This window comes from Dendrobates tinctorius, unplaced genomic scaffold (genome assembly GCF_039654945.1).
Source record: "Dendrobates tinctorius isolate UK_male_01 unplaced genomic scaffold, ASM3965494v1 ptg000107l, whole genome shotgun sequence".
Lineage (NCBI taxonomy): Eukaryota > Metazoa > Chordata > Amphibia > Anura > Dendrobatidae > Dendrobates > Dendrobates tinctorius.
In genome coordinates this window covers 13,315,384-13,332,266 of record NW_027361775.1, presented here as the reverse complement: position 1 = coordinate 13,332,266, position 16,883 = coordinate 13,315,384, and the positions used below count along the sequence as shown (strand labels likewise).

Genomic DNA, 16,883 nt, shown 5'->3' with positions numbered 1-16,883 from the left:
GAACGATCAGCCAAACATTGTTCCTTCAGCAACTATCTAAAAGTGTATGGGGGGATTAAAATCCATTGTCTGTTGATTTATGTGTAGATATATAATGAATATAATGCCTTAAAATGTAACTATATAGGGAGTAATGTGCTCTATTTATTATTAAATGTCCATAGTCATTGCATGCGCAAAACATATTTGCTTGAACAACAAAGTCTGTAAAAATATATAAATATATCTCACAATTTGTTCTTCCAAAGCTTGCTTACTGAACAGTATAGCAATAAAAAGGCTTCCTGCAACTCAGGATCAGATTGATGGGAGCCTGGCTATTCACTTGAATAGAAATGAGCTGCATTGCCAAAGTCCCTATGAGATGGTCCAAGCTGTGTCTGGTTTATAAATACAAAAGAGTCCAAGCTGTGCTTGGTAAGTAATGTAGGAGCTAATGTAGACACTTTTGTCGGATGATCTTTTTTGGTGTCAGGAGTACAGTATGACCCTACAATTAGGTGTGTGCATTATGAATCATGTTTATCGCCTGAAATTAGTTTTTTCTCTTGTAAACGCTGCTATTATTTGCATTAAAAAAATATTCTAGTAGAGAAAGTTGTATATTAAACAGTTACATGTACCTTGGAATTGGGCATTAAATCCTTTTCTTCTGTGGTTACTGTCAGATGTAAAATGAAGACGCAACCAATTTTTATTGCTTATTACAGGAGATGGCAGGCTCATCCCTGTTAACCTGCAAGTAAAAAAAGTGTAAATTTAATTAAAGACAAACAGGCACATTTTACCACACCATAAGATTTTTTTAATGTAGCAAAATAAAGAGTAACAGATGATACAGGGTTTATTAATAACAATAATAATGCATAGTAATGATAATGCTCACCACATAATACCACTATGGCTTTGAAGTAGTTATTTCTTTGTTTTTTTATCTTGCTCATCTCTGTACAACACAGTTGCTTGAATGCTATCAAGGCATATTATGGGCAGGATCACTAATGTAAAGGATTTCCGTAATTCCTTGCCAGGATCATGGAATTTTTTCCTCTATTTACAGGAAGATATTTGCACATCTTATTTATTACAAGATGTAAAGTTGTTGCACAAAAACTCCCTAACAATAAGGGTTCATTTACACAAATGGCATTAAATGACGGCCAGTCTGTAAACTTTTACTAATTGGTGGTCATTTAGCAGCCTGTTTTCTCATGAAGATGAAAGTAAATGATGCAAACTGAGCGATCTCTAACAGCTCACTCAATGCATTAAAGGGCCCGTTACACATTGCGATATTGCTAGCGATATCGCTACATGTGATACTTACCTCCAATCGGCTCCCCCGCTGGCTATCGCTGATTGCATGAGAAGATCCTGGACCATTTCTCATCGTCAGCTTCCTGCTGGGCTTCCTGTGGCGCTGACGAGCAATGCATGGACGCGGGCGGGAGGACGTCAGGATCGCCGCGTCTGACAGGTAAGTAGCGACTCCCAACCCCTGCTTTGTCGCTGGTGAGATTTGCCTGTGTGGCAGCTCACTAATGACCACTTAGAGATGCACCAGCGATCCATATCATTGTCAGGATTGCTGGTGCATCGTTAAGTGTAACGGTACCATAAGGCTGTCTTAGTGCTCAACAGTACTAATCCTGTTTGCACATGCCGATGCACCGCCAAGAACGATGAATTTTTTGCTCTCTGACTGCAATCTATTTACATTGAAAGCATATTGTGAAATAAGCAATCTTAAGAACACTTGTTGACAATAATCTTTCTGTAAATGCATCTTAAGCAGTGTAATCATTCTCAATAACAAACTGAGGCACAGCCCTGCTAACTTGCATCTCACATGTCTGCTATTTAAGAAGCATTTACACTGCACGATTATTGTGAACAAGCATTCTTGTGAAACAGGCTGACAATCACTCATCAAATAAGCAAAATGCCTGTTAATTAACCTTTTACATTTCAGAAAAAGATCATCAATCTCGGCAACCCAATGTACTGTATTAACAGGAAATGCGATGGTAATAAAAATGACAGCCTATAGGCACTGAATGCTCTACTAAGTGCATATCTAAAGTGTGGTCTGCCTATGTGAACTGAAAATGCAACAGCTATAGAGTGGCAGACATATTACCTGTTAAGGCCCCACTACACATAACGATGTCCCAGCGATCCCACCAACGATCCGACATGGGATCGCTGGGACATCATTAGGCTGATCGCTGGTGAGCTGTCACATAGACAGCCCCTCCAGCAATCAGGACCAGTGAAAAAGCTGGTTTCCAATGTAAACATTGAGTATCTAAGAGCTGCGCGGGTATTTGATACCCGCTGTTTACATGGAAACCAGCATGCTGGTTTCCAAGGTAAACAGCGGGTAACTAAGGCTGGTTTCACATTTGCGTTTTTTTCGTGGTATTTTAGCGCTAAATAGCGCATGCGTTTTTTTTTCCTATACTTTGCATGGGATGCGCTTATGTGCGCATACACATGCGTTTGTACACGGTTTTCCGCGCATGCGTTTTTTTGCGGTATGCGCTCAGGCGCACAAAATGCAACCTGTTGCATTTTTTGGGCGTCCAACTTGCCTCAAAAAAACGCATGCACGCGCAATGCGTTTTTTTACAGCAAGACACCCATTATAAGTCTATGGTGAGCATATGTGCGCATTGGCATGCTTATGTATGCTTTTTTTGCACATGCGTTTTTTTTTTTACCATTAGTTTAGACAATGGAATTTAGGGGTTTGGGTTAGAGTTAGGGTTAGTTAAGGGGGTTTAAGGTTAGGGTTAGGGTTAAGGTTAGGGTTAGGGTTAGGGTCAGGGTCAGGGTTAGGGTTAGGATCAGGGTATGGTTTGGTTAAGGGTTAGGGTTAGGGTCAGGGTCAGGGTTAGGGTTAGGATCAGGGTATGGTTTGGTTAAGGGTTAGGGTCAGGGTTAGGGTTAGGGTTAGGGTTAGGGTCAGGGTCAGGGTCAGGGTTAGGGTTAGGATCAGGGTATGGTTTGGTTAAGGGTTAGGGTTAGGGTCAGGGTCAGGGTTAGGGTTAGGATCAGGGTATGGTTAGGGTTAGGGTCAGGGTTAGGGTATGGTTTGGTTAAGGGTTAGGGTTAGGGTCAGGGTTAGGGTTAGGGTTAGGGTCAGGGTTAGGGTCAGGGTTAGGGTTAGGGTCAGGGTTAGGGTCAGGGTTAGGGTCAGGGTTAGGGTTAGGGTTAGTAAAGTCATGGTTTGGGTTAGTGTGAGGGGCCACCTAATGTTTGGAAAAAACGCAAACGCGGTAAAAACGCACTAAAAATGCATACAAACGCATAAAAACGCTGCGTTTTTTTCATGCATGCTCATAAAAATGCTTGAAAAAAACGCAGCAGTTGTATGCTTTTGTATGCGTTTTTTCAATGCGTTTTTTTGCGGGAAAAACGCGCTGCAAAAAAAAGCAAGTGTGAAACTAGCCAAAGAGTCATGCGACTCTTAGATACCCGATGTTTAAATTTGAAACCAGCGTCCAGCATTGCTGATCGCTGGTCTCTCCGCCACACGCAGCGATGCGCGCTGGCCAGCGGTAGACCAGCGATCAAAAAATGGCCGAGTACGATGGAGCGTGATCAGCGATACCCAGCAGTGGGGGCGGTCGCTGATCCCCATCACACACAACGATCCTGCTGGCGAGATCGCTGTGGCGTCACAAAATCAGCAATCTCACTAGCAAGATCGCTGTGTGTGATGGGGCCTTTAGTGGTCATTTAGTGCTGAGCATTGTGCAGTGGAGATTCAGCTTTACTTGGCTTTTGCTGTCTTGGACAGCTGCAGTAAACTGCCCAGCATGCGAAACATTGTTTCTGCAGGCAAAAAATGAAGGAGGCGGGAAAGAGTACTGTAATTAGCATGTAGGGAAAAGGAAAATAAGTATTTCGTCCAGTAATTCTGAAAAGCAGAAAGGGAATAATAACACTTTTTTAAAACATGAGATATCACACAAACAAAAAAAGCATGAGCATGGTCACATGGCATTCCATCTACATTTACCAGCAATGATTTTATCACAATTTTGAAGAAAACCTTAAGTCTTCTCACACTCAAGATTATAAACCTACTAGTTGACATTTGAAAAGGCTAATAGTTATTCATTAGTATTTAGAATAATATTTAAAATGTTTCTTATTTATTTACCGTACACATTTACTATTGCTGCAGGTCCATCACATCTTCTTCATTATTTATGGAATGAACTAGAATAAAATGGCAATTTGCTGCCAAATAGCAACCATGAGTTCATGTTAGGAGTGACCACCAAAAAATAAAGTCTATATCCTTGATCCAAGGGCAAAATGCATACCTTGCCCTTCAGTTGACGCCATAGTAATTTATTAAGAATATACAGTGTGTCCGTAAAGTCATGGTGCACTTTTGACCAGTCACTGGAAAGCAACAAAAGACAATAGAAATGTGAAATCTTCTCCAAATAAATGTAAACCTCTCCCAGTTTCATACCTATTCAGTGCAGTTTGATGTGGGCTCCATTTGCTGCCCTTCACACATCCAAACGATAGCGAAGTTCTTGCCACACAGAGAGTAACAGAGTGAATAACATCTGCGATTCTCTGTTTTAAATGATTAATGTCATTGATACATTCAATGTACACATGTTGCTTCACATAACCCCATAACTGGGAGAGTTTTACTTTTATATGGAGCAGATTTCACATTTCTATCATCTTTTGTTGCTTTCCAGTGACTGGTCAAACGTGCACCATGACTTTACGGACACACTGTATTAAGGATTTAAAGATAATATTCCATACAACTCAAATAAGGGAGTATTTTAGTACTAAATTACAATAAACTTGGGTATATTACAAAGAAAGAAACCAACAAGTTAGAAGATTATTTCAAAGTTCAAGTGTACCATGTAATGTACTGTAGGTTTAAAAGAAATAAGTCAAAAGAGAAATCAAAAAAGTAACCTATATCTGTTTAGTCAATGTCTTTGAAGATCTGACAGATTAAGGTTTTATCACATCAAAGTCTCTGCTAGAATGGCAGGGTGCAACAATGATTCTGAGCTCTGTGTAGACCAGCTAAAAAATATTGGAAAAGCTGTAATAGAAAGTAAAAACATTACTGCACAGTATGATTTTGCTCCTTTATTATATATAATTTATTATACAGTCATGGCCAAAAGTTTGGAGAATGACACAAATATTATATTTTCACATGATCTGCTGCCCTCTGGTTTTTATGTGTGTTTATCAGATGTTTTTATCACATACAGAAATATAATTGCAATCATATTATGAGTAACAAAAGGTTATATTGACAGTTAGAATGAGTTAATGCAGCAAGTCAATATTTGCAGTGTTGACCCTTCTTCTTCAGGACCTCAGCAATTCTCCCTGGCATGCTCTCAATCAACTTCTGGATCAAATCCTGACTGATAGCAGTCCATTCTTGCAAAATCAATGCTTTTATTTTGTCTGAATTTGAAGGTTTTTGTTTGTCCACCCGTCTCTTGATGATTGACCACAAGTTCTCAATGGGATTAAGATCTGGGGAGTTTCCAGGCCATGGTCCCAAAATCTCTGTTTTGTTCCTTGAGCCATTTAGTTATCACCTTTGCTTTATGGCAAGGTGCTCCATCATGTTGAAAAAGGCATTGTTGATCGCCAAACTGCTTTTGGACAGTTGGGAGAAGTTGCTCTTGGAGGACATTCTGGTACCATTCTTTATTCATGGCTGTGCTTTTAGGCAAGACTGAGAGAGAGCCCATTCCCTTGGCTGAGAAGCCACCCCACACATGAATGGTTTCAGGATGCTTGACAGTTGGCATGAGACAAGACTGGTTGTAACGCTCACCTGGTCTTCTCCGAATAAGCCGTTTGCCAGATGTCCCAAACAATCGAAGAGGGGATTCATCAAAGAAAATGACTTTACCCCAGTCCTCAGCAGTCCACTCCCTGTACCTCTTGCATAATATCAGTCTGTCCATGATGTTTTTTCTGGAGAGAAGTGGCTTCTTTGCTGCCCTCCTTGAGACCAGGCCTTGCTTCAAGAGTCTCTGCCTCACAGTGCGTGCAGATGCACTCCCACCTGCCTGCTGCCATTCCTGAGCAAGCTCTGCACTGCTGGTAGCCCGATCCCGCAGCTGAAACACTTTTAAGAGACGGTCCTGGTGCTTGATGGTCTTTCTTGGGCGCCCTGGAGCCTTTTTGGCAACAAGGGAACCTCTCTCCTTGAAGTTCTTGTTGACTGAGGTGCAATCTTTCTAGCTGCGATACTCTCCCCTGTTAGGCCATTTTTGTGCAGTGCAATGATGACTGCACGTGTTTCTTTAGAGATAACCATGGTTAACAGAAGAGAAACAATGATGCCAAGCACCAGCCTCTTTTTAAAGTGTCCAGTGGTGTCATTCTTACTTAATCATGACAGATTGATCTCCAGCCCTGTCCTCATCAACACCCACACCTGTGTTAATGGAGCAATCACTGAAACGATGATAGCTGGTCCTTTTAAGGCAGGGCTGCAATGATGTTGAAATGTGTTTTGGGGGATAAAGTTAATTTTCTAGGCAAATATTGACTTTGTAAGTAATTGATGTTAAGCTGATCACTCTTTATAACATTCTGGAATATATGCAAATTGCCATTAGAAAAAATGAAGCAGTAGACTTTGTAAAAATTAATATTTGTGTCATTCTCTAAACCTTTGGCCATGACTGTATATAACAAACTGTACTTCTACCTATTCTACTCAAAGTATAAAAATTCCTATTATCTTGCTGGGGTTTTTTTGCTTTGCATCCTTTTTTTTCTGCAAATAATGCAAAATATGTAGCATGAGATAAGCATATGCTTAAAAGTGTAATTCTAAGGCCGGGGTCACAATTGTGAGAAACTCACATGAGTCTCGCATCTCAATACCCATCACTGCTGCTGGCACTCGGAACCGGAGTGTGCGGCTGCATGTATTTATATTCAGCTGTGCACTCCAGTCCCTAGTGCCAGTGGCAGTGCAGGGGATTGAGATGCGAGTGTGAACCCGGCCTAAGAAAAGCATTGCATATAGCCACATTTCATAACACTAAAATAAAATCAGTAGCACCCATTTGCTTTGTGAGATTACAAATCCAAACATTGTACTATTTTGTCATATAACTGTGATATAAAGGAAAATTAGGTACACCAAAATTATCCTATTGGTAAGCAGCAAAAAACCTAATACATCACCAAAAACAGACTGCTCTCTGAATACTAATGTAGATTAATTTTTTGTTATTGCATCATTACTTAAAAAAAAGACAACAATTAAAATGAAATGCCACAAGCAAAATAGCACAATGGTGGCAGCCCCGGAAGGCAAGTCACACTAATATGTCTAAGTAATAAATGCTAACATAGAGACATGCAGTTACAAGAAATCATAATCACAAATTCCAGTTGTATCATTGAGTTGTCCATACCCAATAAAGGAAATCCTCACTAAGGTAATTCCTGGGGTGCACATAGAAATACATATTATATAAGTAGAACCCAAATATCTGCCATATTTTATTTGGAAATAAGTAAACATACCAAAATAAAGAGCACAGTGCTGCAAAGATCAATATATATATATATATATATATATATATATATATATATATACACACACACACACACACACACAAAACAAAAGGAACGCTGTTGAGTCCCTAATGCATGGAAAAAAGCATATATATATTTGATATATTAGTGTGACTTGCCTTCTGGGGCTACCACCATTGTGCTATTTTGCCTGCGGCATTTCATTTTAATTGTTGTCTATTTTTTAAGTAATGATGCAATCAAAATTTTTTTAATCTATATTAGCACCACCTACCTCTTCTTTTATTAACAGTTCTGGGTTCATAGAGCAAGAGAAGTGTAATGACAGGAGGAAAACAAGCAGGTGGGAAGGCAAATTTAAATTGTCACCGCCATGATGCACCAAGTGCCTGTACATGTTTTGAATATTCATTCTGTGCTGACAGAGTCTTCTCTAAATGTTCCAAAGCCTCCAAGTACCCAGGAAAGAAGTGTATAAAGGTTTCCTAGGACTGTCTGTGTGCAACTAGTTTCAAACTCTGTAAAGCAAAAACAGCCTTAGTAACGCCTATGTGACATCAACATAAATTACTTTGTGTAAACAAACAGATAAGGGAGGAAACGAAAAGCTGGCAAAAACTGCCTTGTAAGGCTCTATATGGTTTGAAAATTATTTTTTATTACATTATTAATTTTTAAAAATATGAAATTTTAAAAATCTTAATCCAGCTATTGGAGGCAACTGACTTTTGTGGCCACTGTCTGCTACTATTGGCAACCGGATTACATATGCCACATTCTCCCATATTTTTACCAGCTCGAATGTTTCATTCTATGTTGCACTTTCTACTGACACTTTCTATTACCAAAGATTTTCAGATTAGGAGACACTTTTCTTGCACTGATCATGCCTCACCAAATTATCACAGAGTAAACTAAAATCAATGGTGATGTTTAACACCTTCCTAAAAAATGATGTAACTGTATATCCAGTTTGCAAGTGCTTTCCAGCACTTTACTGTACAAATAAGTTACAGAAGTTGTGCTCTAATCATGTGCAGCAAGAGATATCTATTTTACATAGCTAATCTCCAACTAATGCTGAGACTAGTTATGATTATACACTTGAGCCCCTCATATGCCACTGTCAATAGTGGAAGTAGCAAGTTAGGAGTTTGGCCGAGGGAGATCACTTCCTCTATCAGCTCATGGGCACCCCCCAACACCATCCACAGGGCGGCAATTGAAACTGGGTACTAGGGAAACAAAGAGGCCTAACATTGTCATTTTGTTTTGACATTTTACATTTAAAATGCTCTGGGATCACAAGAGACCCCTGAGCATAGTAAGGGATTTTAATTTTGCAGGGAAAATTTCCCAGTAAAATCAACAGAATCTTGTATCATCTGCTCATCCTTATTTATTTGTAAAAATAACCTAAAGTCCAGCATCAACGACACTTACACATTGCCATTTTTCTTATCAACTGTACTAAAGATGTGCTATTATATATCCGACATAGTGAATGCCATAAAACATATGAAAAACTATGCCATCATTGATATTTCTGTTCATCTTGCTACACAAAACATGACATAAAAAGTGATAAAAAAAATCATGTTTACCACAAAATGGTACCAATAAAACTTCAGCTTGCAACACAAAAATCAAACTCTAAAACAGATCTTTTCTTGGAAAAATTAAAAAGTTATGGTTCTGACAATATGACAAGAAGCATATATTCTGTATTTATATATGTTTTAAAACGTATTCTCTTGTGCAAAAGTAGTAAAACATCAAATAACAATATATATGTGTCACTATAATCATATTGACCAGAATAATAAAGTTAATAACATATCATTTTTACAACCAGATGAAATTAATTAAAAAAATAATAAAAAAAACAGATTTATTGTTTTTTGGGGATTGCTGTCTCCTAACACGAAAAAGTCAAGAAGTGATCAAAAGTCATAAGTACCCAAATGCATTAAATAACCTACAATATTGTTCTAATGACAAGGAACTACTATGAAAATGAATCTCTCAGACGTCTGTCAGATACTCAGACGTCTGTCAGATACAGCTACAGAACCCCAAGTTATTTCAGGGGTGAGATCTTTGACAGAGCCCTTGTCCAAGTACATTGGATTGGCTTTTGCAACCCCTCTTAAAAGATGTCCCATTGTACATTAAAGACATGGGAGAATTTTTAAGAGTAGTGAAAGATATAGACTAAATAACTGAGGCAGACTTTCAGGCTTGCTGTGCAAAAACGGAAGAGATCCCATTTCAACGAGCACTTCATCGCATACAAATATTCCCTCACCAACTTCAAGTCCACACTCACTGCTGCAAAACAAACCAACTTCTCATCTCAAAATCCTCACTGTATCACAACCCTAGAGAGCTATTCATAACTCTAAATTCTCTCCTTCATCTACCAGTACCTCTTCCTCTCCTCACCTCTCTAAGGAATGAGCTAAGGACTATATCTCATTCTTCAAGCAGAAAATTTGTTACATCAGAGAAAGCTTTGGCCTGGAGTCCCCACAGCCCGTCCTCAAAATAACTCAACCCTCTTCCTCCAAAAGCAGTTTCTCTGCCATTACAGAAGATTAACTTTAATCTTTATTCTCCTTATCACACCTCACCATCTGTGCACTTGACCCGATCTCGTCCCACCTCATCCTAAACCTCACCACAGTCTTCATCCCAACCCTAACCAATTTCGTTAAACTATCACTATCAAATGTTGTCTTCCCAACATGCTTGAAATATGCCTCAATCACACCCATCCTCAAAAAGTCCTCCCTTGACCCATTCTTTCTGTCTAGTTATAGCCTCATAACACTTCTCCCATATGCCTCAAAACTACTGAAACAACATGTCTATCTTAAACTGTCCTCCCACCACTTTTCCTGCTCCCTCTTTGACCATCTGGCTTCTGACCACATTATTCAAGTAAAACTTCACTGACCTACTAAGCGCCAAAGCCAATCAACACTACTCTGGCCTCCTCCACCTCGAGCTGTCTTTTGCCTTCGACACAGTGAACCATTCCCTCTTACTACAGATTCTTTCACCTTGACGTCACAGATATTGGATCTTTTCATACTTAACAGATAAGAAATTCAGTGCCTTCTACTCACACACTGCCTCCTCATCTCGCCCCCAAAACCTGAAATATCTGGAGAAGACCTGTGTGGAGGCATGGGCCAAAATTTCTGCTGCAGTGTGTGTAAACTTGGTTAAGGAACTACAGGAAGCTTCTAACCTTGCTAACTGCAAACATAGGTTTCTGTACCAAATATTAAGTTCTGTTTTTTCTATTGTATCAAAAACTTATTTCATGCAATAAAATGAAAATTAATTATGTAAAAATCATACAATGTGATTTTCTGGATTTTTTTAAGATTCTGCCTCTCATAGTTGAAGTGTACATATGATAAAAAATTACAGTCCTCTCCATTCCTTATAAAACTTGTAAAATCAGCAATGTATCAAATACTTTTTTCTCCCGCTGTATGCTGGTCCTGAATATAAATATGCTATGATGCAGCTTGATAGCAAAAGGGAATGTCATGGAGGTGAATAAAATCATAATAGCAAAGAAAAAAGATTAAAAAGACTTGAATTTACAGTTTAAAGTAAACCTATAAGCAGGTTTTAGCACCCAAAACTGATGTCTGTTAGGTTGCTGTAATGCGGATTAAGAAAAAATAGGAAGGGGGATAATTTGACTATTGGTAAAGAAAAAAGTGATGATCGCTGGAAATTGAATTTTGTGACCACATTCAATAGGGGAAATAAAGTAATAAGAACTGTGCTTTCAAAATATTGGTATATCTTGAAGCGTGACCCTGTTTTGGGAAAATATCTCCCTGATAAACCAGGGATTACATATACAAGGGGGAAAACTTTGAAAAATTTGGTGGCCCCCAGTAAATTAAAAAAAACAGTTGGATTCAAAAAGAAAAAACTATAAAAAAAAGTATGGATCAAATTTTATGTGGTGTTTCTCAAGGAACCAGAGTTTTTAAATGCACCTCTAAAAAATGTTGTACCTGTGGGATCCTAGATCACGGGGCTAAAACCATCAAATGTAATAGTACTGGTGAGGTCTTTGAGATTTCACAAAGACTCAGCTGTAACAGTGATTTTGTTGTATATGTAATCACATGCAGTTGCGGTTTGCAATATGTGGGACGCACTGTGCAGACACTGCGGTCACGCATTAATGGTCACAGAAATAGAGCAAAAAACGACTTTTTAAAACATAGTCTCTCAAGGCATCTACTAATTAAACATAACAAAATTTTTATCATAAAAGTAACTCCGGTGGAGCAGATACCCTCTGGTGTTGCAAATAGGAATGCTCTTTTAAACCGGAAAGAAACCTTTTGGATATATCGTCTGGGAACATTATATCCAAATGGATTGAATGATATCATAGAGAGAGTTTGAACGTTGCTTTTTTTTTTTCCTCTCTGGGGTTTTTTTTTCCTTTTGGGTTTTTTTTTTTTTTTGTCTTGCATCCATGTTGTCAAGGTTGGATCAATCAGTTGGAGTGTTCCTGAACTGCGTTCCTGAACTTGGTCCACACCCTAAATCAAGTTTCTGAGACTGGGATAAAAGGTTGCTACTATATATAAGTGTAACTGAATTTTATACTATTAGGATTTGTACTGTGTTTTTATGATACCTGATGAAGGATATACACTGTATCCGAAACGCGTTGTATCTCTTTTTTAACCTATGAAATAAAAAAATATGGAATATCATCTTTGGATGTGAGTCCTGGGAAGCGCTGCCGTTTATGGGCTGGATGTGTTTTTCTTGATTTACCATCATCTGGTCACTGAATGACTAGTCACTCTTGTTTGAGTAACCATCCTACTGGCCGAAGATCCTGCATATATCCAAGAAAATACAGCTTCACTCTGCAATGCTATAATGTGCAAACATTGAATATATGAAATTCTAACTGCAGTACTGTTATAGAAAAGTTGTTAAAAAACAAGGTTGTTTGGCGCACAAATTGGCCAATTTGTGAAAGCTCAACAGCCAGCAACAAGGTGTATCCCTTTGATGGGACCCCAAACCTTATGTGCCTTTCCAAGGGTTAAAGCCTTCAAATTTAAGGAGAAACAGTATTCAGCTTTCATTAAAAATGCCTAAGGGTGATGGGAGGTGTATTCAATCAGAAGGAGTATACTACAAATATCAAATTTAATTATTTCATGTTATGGCATGTCTTGGTTATATTGAATAGTCATGACAGCTTGCAATTGTTCATACTGGTCTTTCTCAGAAGATGTTGCTCAGTTTTTTGATATTTGAAGATCCTGTGTAGGCATTATCATTTTTTGGGCCAGCACAGGAGATACATAGTACAACTGACAGCTCTTAAAATGTCTTCAGGACTTAACATGCCCTGAGAATTATTTATATAAAAATTGAAAAAAAATTACTGTATTTTAGAATAGAATAAAGGAATGCAAACAAAGATACATAATTTTATCTGCCTTACAGTGACGTAACGCGGATTAGATCAGTTAAAGGTACAAAACTCTACTCACAGAATCTCTTTATTGGCAAGTGCAGACAGATGAATTTTTTGTCATCCGAAAAAATCAGATCAATTATAATAATCAAACTCTGATCAAACTCTGATCATAGGGTGATCACAGTGTGATCCAATACTCTTGGATGAGGAGAAAATGGAGAAAAAAATATCCACATTCTCCTGTAACAGATTCACCCCCAGCCTGTTTTCATTGATCATACTGGAATCATGCCTACATTAGCATTCTCTGTCTTGTATCTGGTGGGTGCATATTTTTCTATGTTCCTCTCTTCAAGGGGCATCTTGAATATAGAAACGTGCAGACAAGCAGAGACAGGGTTTCTGGAGCATTCTTAATCCTTTGAGCTATGTTTAAGGGGGTGGGTGTGAGTATCTCTACCCAACAACGGGGCTGATCCCAAGAGAGGTAGGATAATAAACTACATGTTTGGTTAGTTAGTTAGTTAGTTAGTTGATGCTGTGTCTTGGGTAGGGTGAGGATCTGCTACTGCGGTCAAATAATGGTGCCATGTATGGAGACTGGAGATAGTTTGCCACATACGATTGTGATGTCTCACTACCCTACTGGATTTGAGGACCAAATCTAAAGACTGCTTTTTCATATTCCTTGGCTTCAGATTACCGTGTGGCACTCCCAGATTTGCCCCTTTTGTGTGGCCACCTTGCAGACTCTAAGGAATCAATAAAAGTTGTTGGTTTTTTCATCAACCTATTTCCCTGTCTGTTCTGTCACATCTACATTCTGCCATCCCAGTGCAGTCCAATGTTTTAGTGCATACATTTATCTGCATGGCCTAGTGCAATCTGAACATCGGATCAAAGTTTGGCATGCAGAGATTTATTTCTCAGGCAAACTTTGTTCAAGGAAAAAATTGGACATGTACATGGCCCTATAAAATAACATAGGTCCGAGTACGATCTGATGTTTTGGCAGATCGCACTAGGAAGAAAAATACACTCTTCTGCACCTGCTCTAAATGTCAGAATCCTTTATGGTTTTCAAATAAAGCTAACGCATCAATTCTAAAGTGTTAATATGTTAAAGAGTTCATTCTCTAATGAGAAATATGTAATTAAAAAATGAATTTATTGCTTAATACATTATTCAATCAATGTAATTGAACAAAGTCAATTTTAAGAAATAATTACTGTATCAATAAAGTGGCTTTTGAACATAAGTAAAGAAGTAGACATAACAGAAAGGAATAATATTCAAAGAAGTCAATTCTATGTAAATGGACCACATAGTATATTTTACCAGCAAATGATTTGTAGTCTGCAGCAGATATTTTAAGCAGTTATTATAAAATATATTATCTCATGGAAGTTAATCAAACTAAATATTCAAGTCACACTGAATAGCTGAAACAGTCCTATTTAATTGCAGGGGTCCATCTGAGAAAGTAATATCAGACTAAATGACTAAATACTTACTGAGGACTGATAAAAATGACTAAGGAAGTCCTATAGAATATTAGATGATGACATGTATACCTGTACAAGACCTTAGCGCCTGCTAAGAGATACTAAAGTTATTACAGAATGTAGGATGCCTAAGGGGTCTTTTAATGTTATATAACACTGGAGCATTGTAGGAATTCGTAAAAACATTTTCTGCTTTCTATGCAATATATAAAAATAATCCGAACTGTAAGCATCATGTGCTGTACCTCATTTAATTATGCTATCCCTAGTTGGCACAGTAGAGAACACAATCTGTAATGCTCGCACTCTGACTAGTTGGTGTGAGCGTGGGGGTGTGGCCCCACTGTGCCACAAACCAGACTACCCTGGAAGGGGAGTGACTAAGCAGCTACCTTGCTGGTCACTGGAGCCTCTGATGGTGAGGTCAGGCTTGTGTAGCAGGTAGCTACCAGGTACCATTCCAGAGTGGTGCCTGGCTGTGGCTGCTGATTCCACTGGGGAACAAAACACTATGTGTAGTGTGGACAAGTACAGACAGGCACGACTGATACAATGGCAGGCATGGCTGGTACTCTTGGCAGAGAGGCGGGCACAGCAGAGACACTGGCAGGCAGGTGGGCATGGCTGGCACTCTGGCAGGACAGGCGGGCATGGCTGACACTCTAGCAGGACAGGCGGGCATGGTTAGCGGGACTAGAACCGGTATGGGTAAGACAGGAACATAGACAGGTTTGAGTGGGATATAGGAAGGGGAGGTGCTGGGACTTAAAAGGGAAGGACAGAGATATGGACTGGAATGAGAGGTTAATGGGAACAGGTAGGAACCTGTCCATACTGGAGAAGCAGGGATGGATATGGGAAGGGCAGAAACCCAGACAGGTAAGAATGGTGGGAACAGGTAGGGACCTGTTCAGACTGGAGGAGCGGCGAGCAGAACAGAGTCGCTGCTTGCAGTACAGCAAGCTGAACTGCAAGGAGCGCAGAGCAAAGGGCAGAGCCACAGAAGTGTGGAGGGAAGGCAGAGCCACAGGAGTGCAGAGCAAAAGGCAGGACTGCAGGAGTGTGGAGCAAAAAGGCAGAACCACAGGAATGCTGAGGAAAAGGCAGGACTGCAGGCGTGGGGAGCAAAAGGCAGAACCGCAGGAGTGCAGAGCAAAAGGCAGAACTGCAAACATGTGGAGTGAAAGGCAGAACAGCAGAAGTGCAGAGCGAAAGGCAGAACCACAGTAGTGCGGAGCAAAAGGCAGAACTGCAGGAATGCGGAGCAAAAGACAGAAACGCAGGAGTGTGGAGCAAAAGGCAGAACCGCAGGAGTGCGGCGCAAAAGGCAGAACAGCAGGAGTGTGGAGCAAAAGGCAAAACTGCAGGAGTGCGGAGCAAAAGGCAGAACCGCAGGATTGCGAAGCACGACGGAATCTCATGTATGTGGAGCAAGACGGAACAACAGGTATGCAGAGCAGTATGGAGCCACAGGTATGTGGAGCAGGACAGAACCGCAGGTATGTGGAGCAGGATAGAACCGCAGTTCTGCGGAACACGATGGAACCACAGGTATGCGAAACAGGACAGAACCACAGTTATGCGGAAAAAGATGGAACTGCAGGTATGCGGAGAAAGTGCAGAGCAGAGAACCGCAGGTAAGTGGAGCAGGTGCAGACGGAGAGGGCACAAGGATAGACACAGCAGGGAAAGGAGCCACATATAAGAAGCCCAACAGACAGAGGTAAGGACTGAATACAGACAAGGTCAGGTATAGGAACAGGATAATATGCAGGAATAGAGCAAAGTACAAACAGGGATGGACAAATACAGGACAAGGACACAGGCCTGAGTATGCAGCCCAAAAGAAGGCGGAAACAAGACACAAAGCGCACAGAAACAGATCTGGGTATGCAGCCCCCAGAGAAGTCAGAAACAGGACAGGACCTGGCACCTCAGCAGTAAGGCACTGACTGAGGGAAATAGTTGCTCAGGCAGCTTCCACCAGGTGGAGCTGCTTTAAATACCAGAGACTTCTTGGTAATAGGCTGGGAACACCATAGGCAGGTGCACACTGATTCTATAAGAACCAGAGAGTACCAGCGCTGCCCCCTATGCACACATCCAGGAAGTATGCAGAGAGCAGGCAGGAGGCAATTGGCACACAGCATGGAGCTGGCAGCATGCAGAACTCACAGCATGGCCCGGGGTAGTGACTAAGACTGGTGGTTTGGTCATTAACAAAAGTTAATCTCAATATTTTGTTATATATCCTTTGTTGGCAATGACAGAGGTCAAACATTTTCTGTGAGTCTTCATAAGGTTGGCA

General features: G+C 40.0%; 1 protein-coding gene across 3 annotated transcripts in view; it reads right to left on the bottom strand.

The window, feature by feature from the left end:
- Window positions 1-16,883, bottom strand: part of CSMD1 (CUB and Sushi multiple domains 1) — a 2,734,739-nt gene that overhangs the window by 1,058,034 nt on the left and 1,659,822 nt on the right. For all 3 annotated transcript variants that reach the window (XM_073589180.1, XM_073589181.1, XM_073589182.1), the window contains exon 6: window positions 624-736. In XM_073589180.1, coding sequence (XP_073445281.1) covers window positions 624-736 — 113 coding nt within the window. The remainder of the gene's footprint in view (window positions 1-623; window positions 737-16,883) is intronic.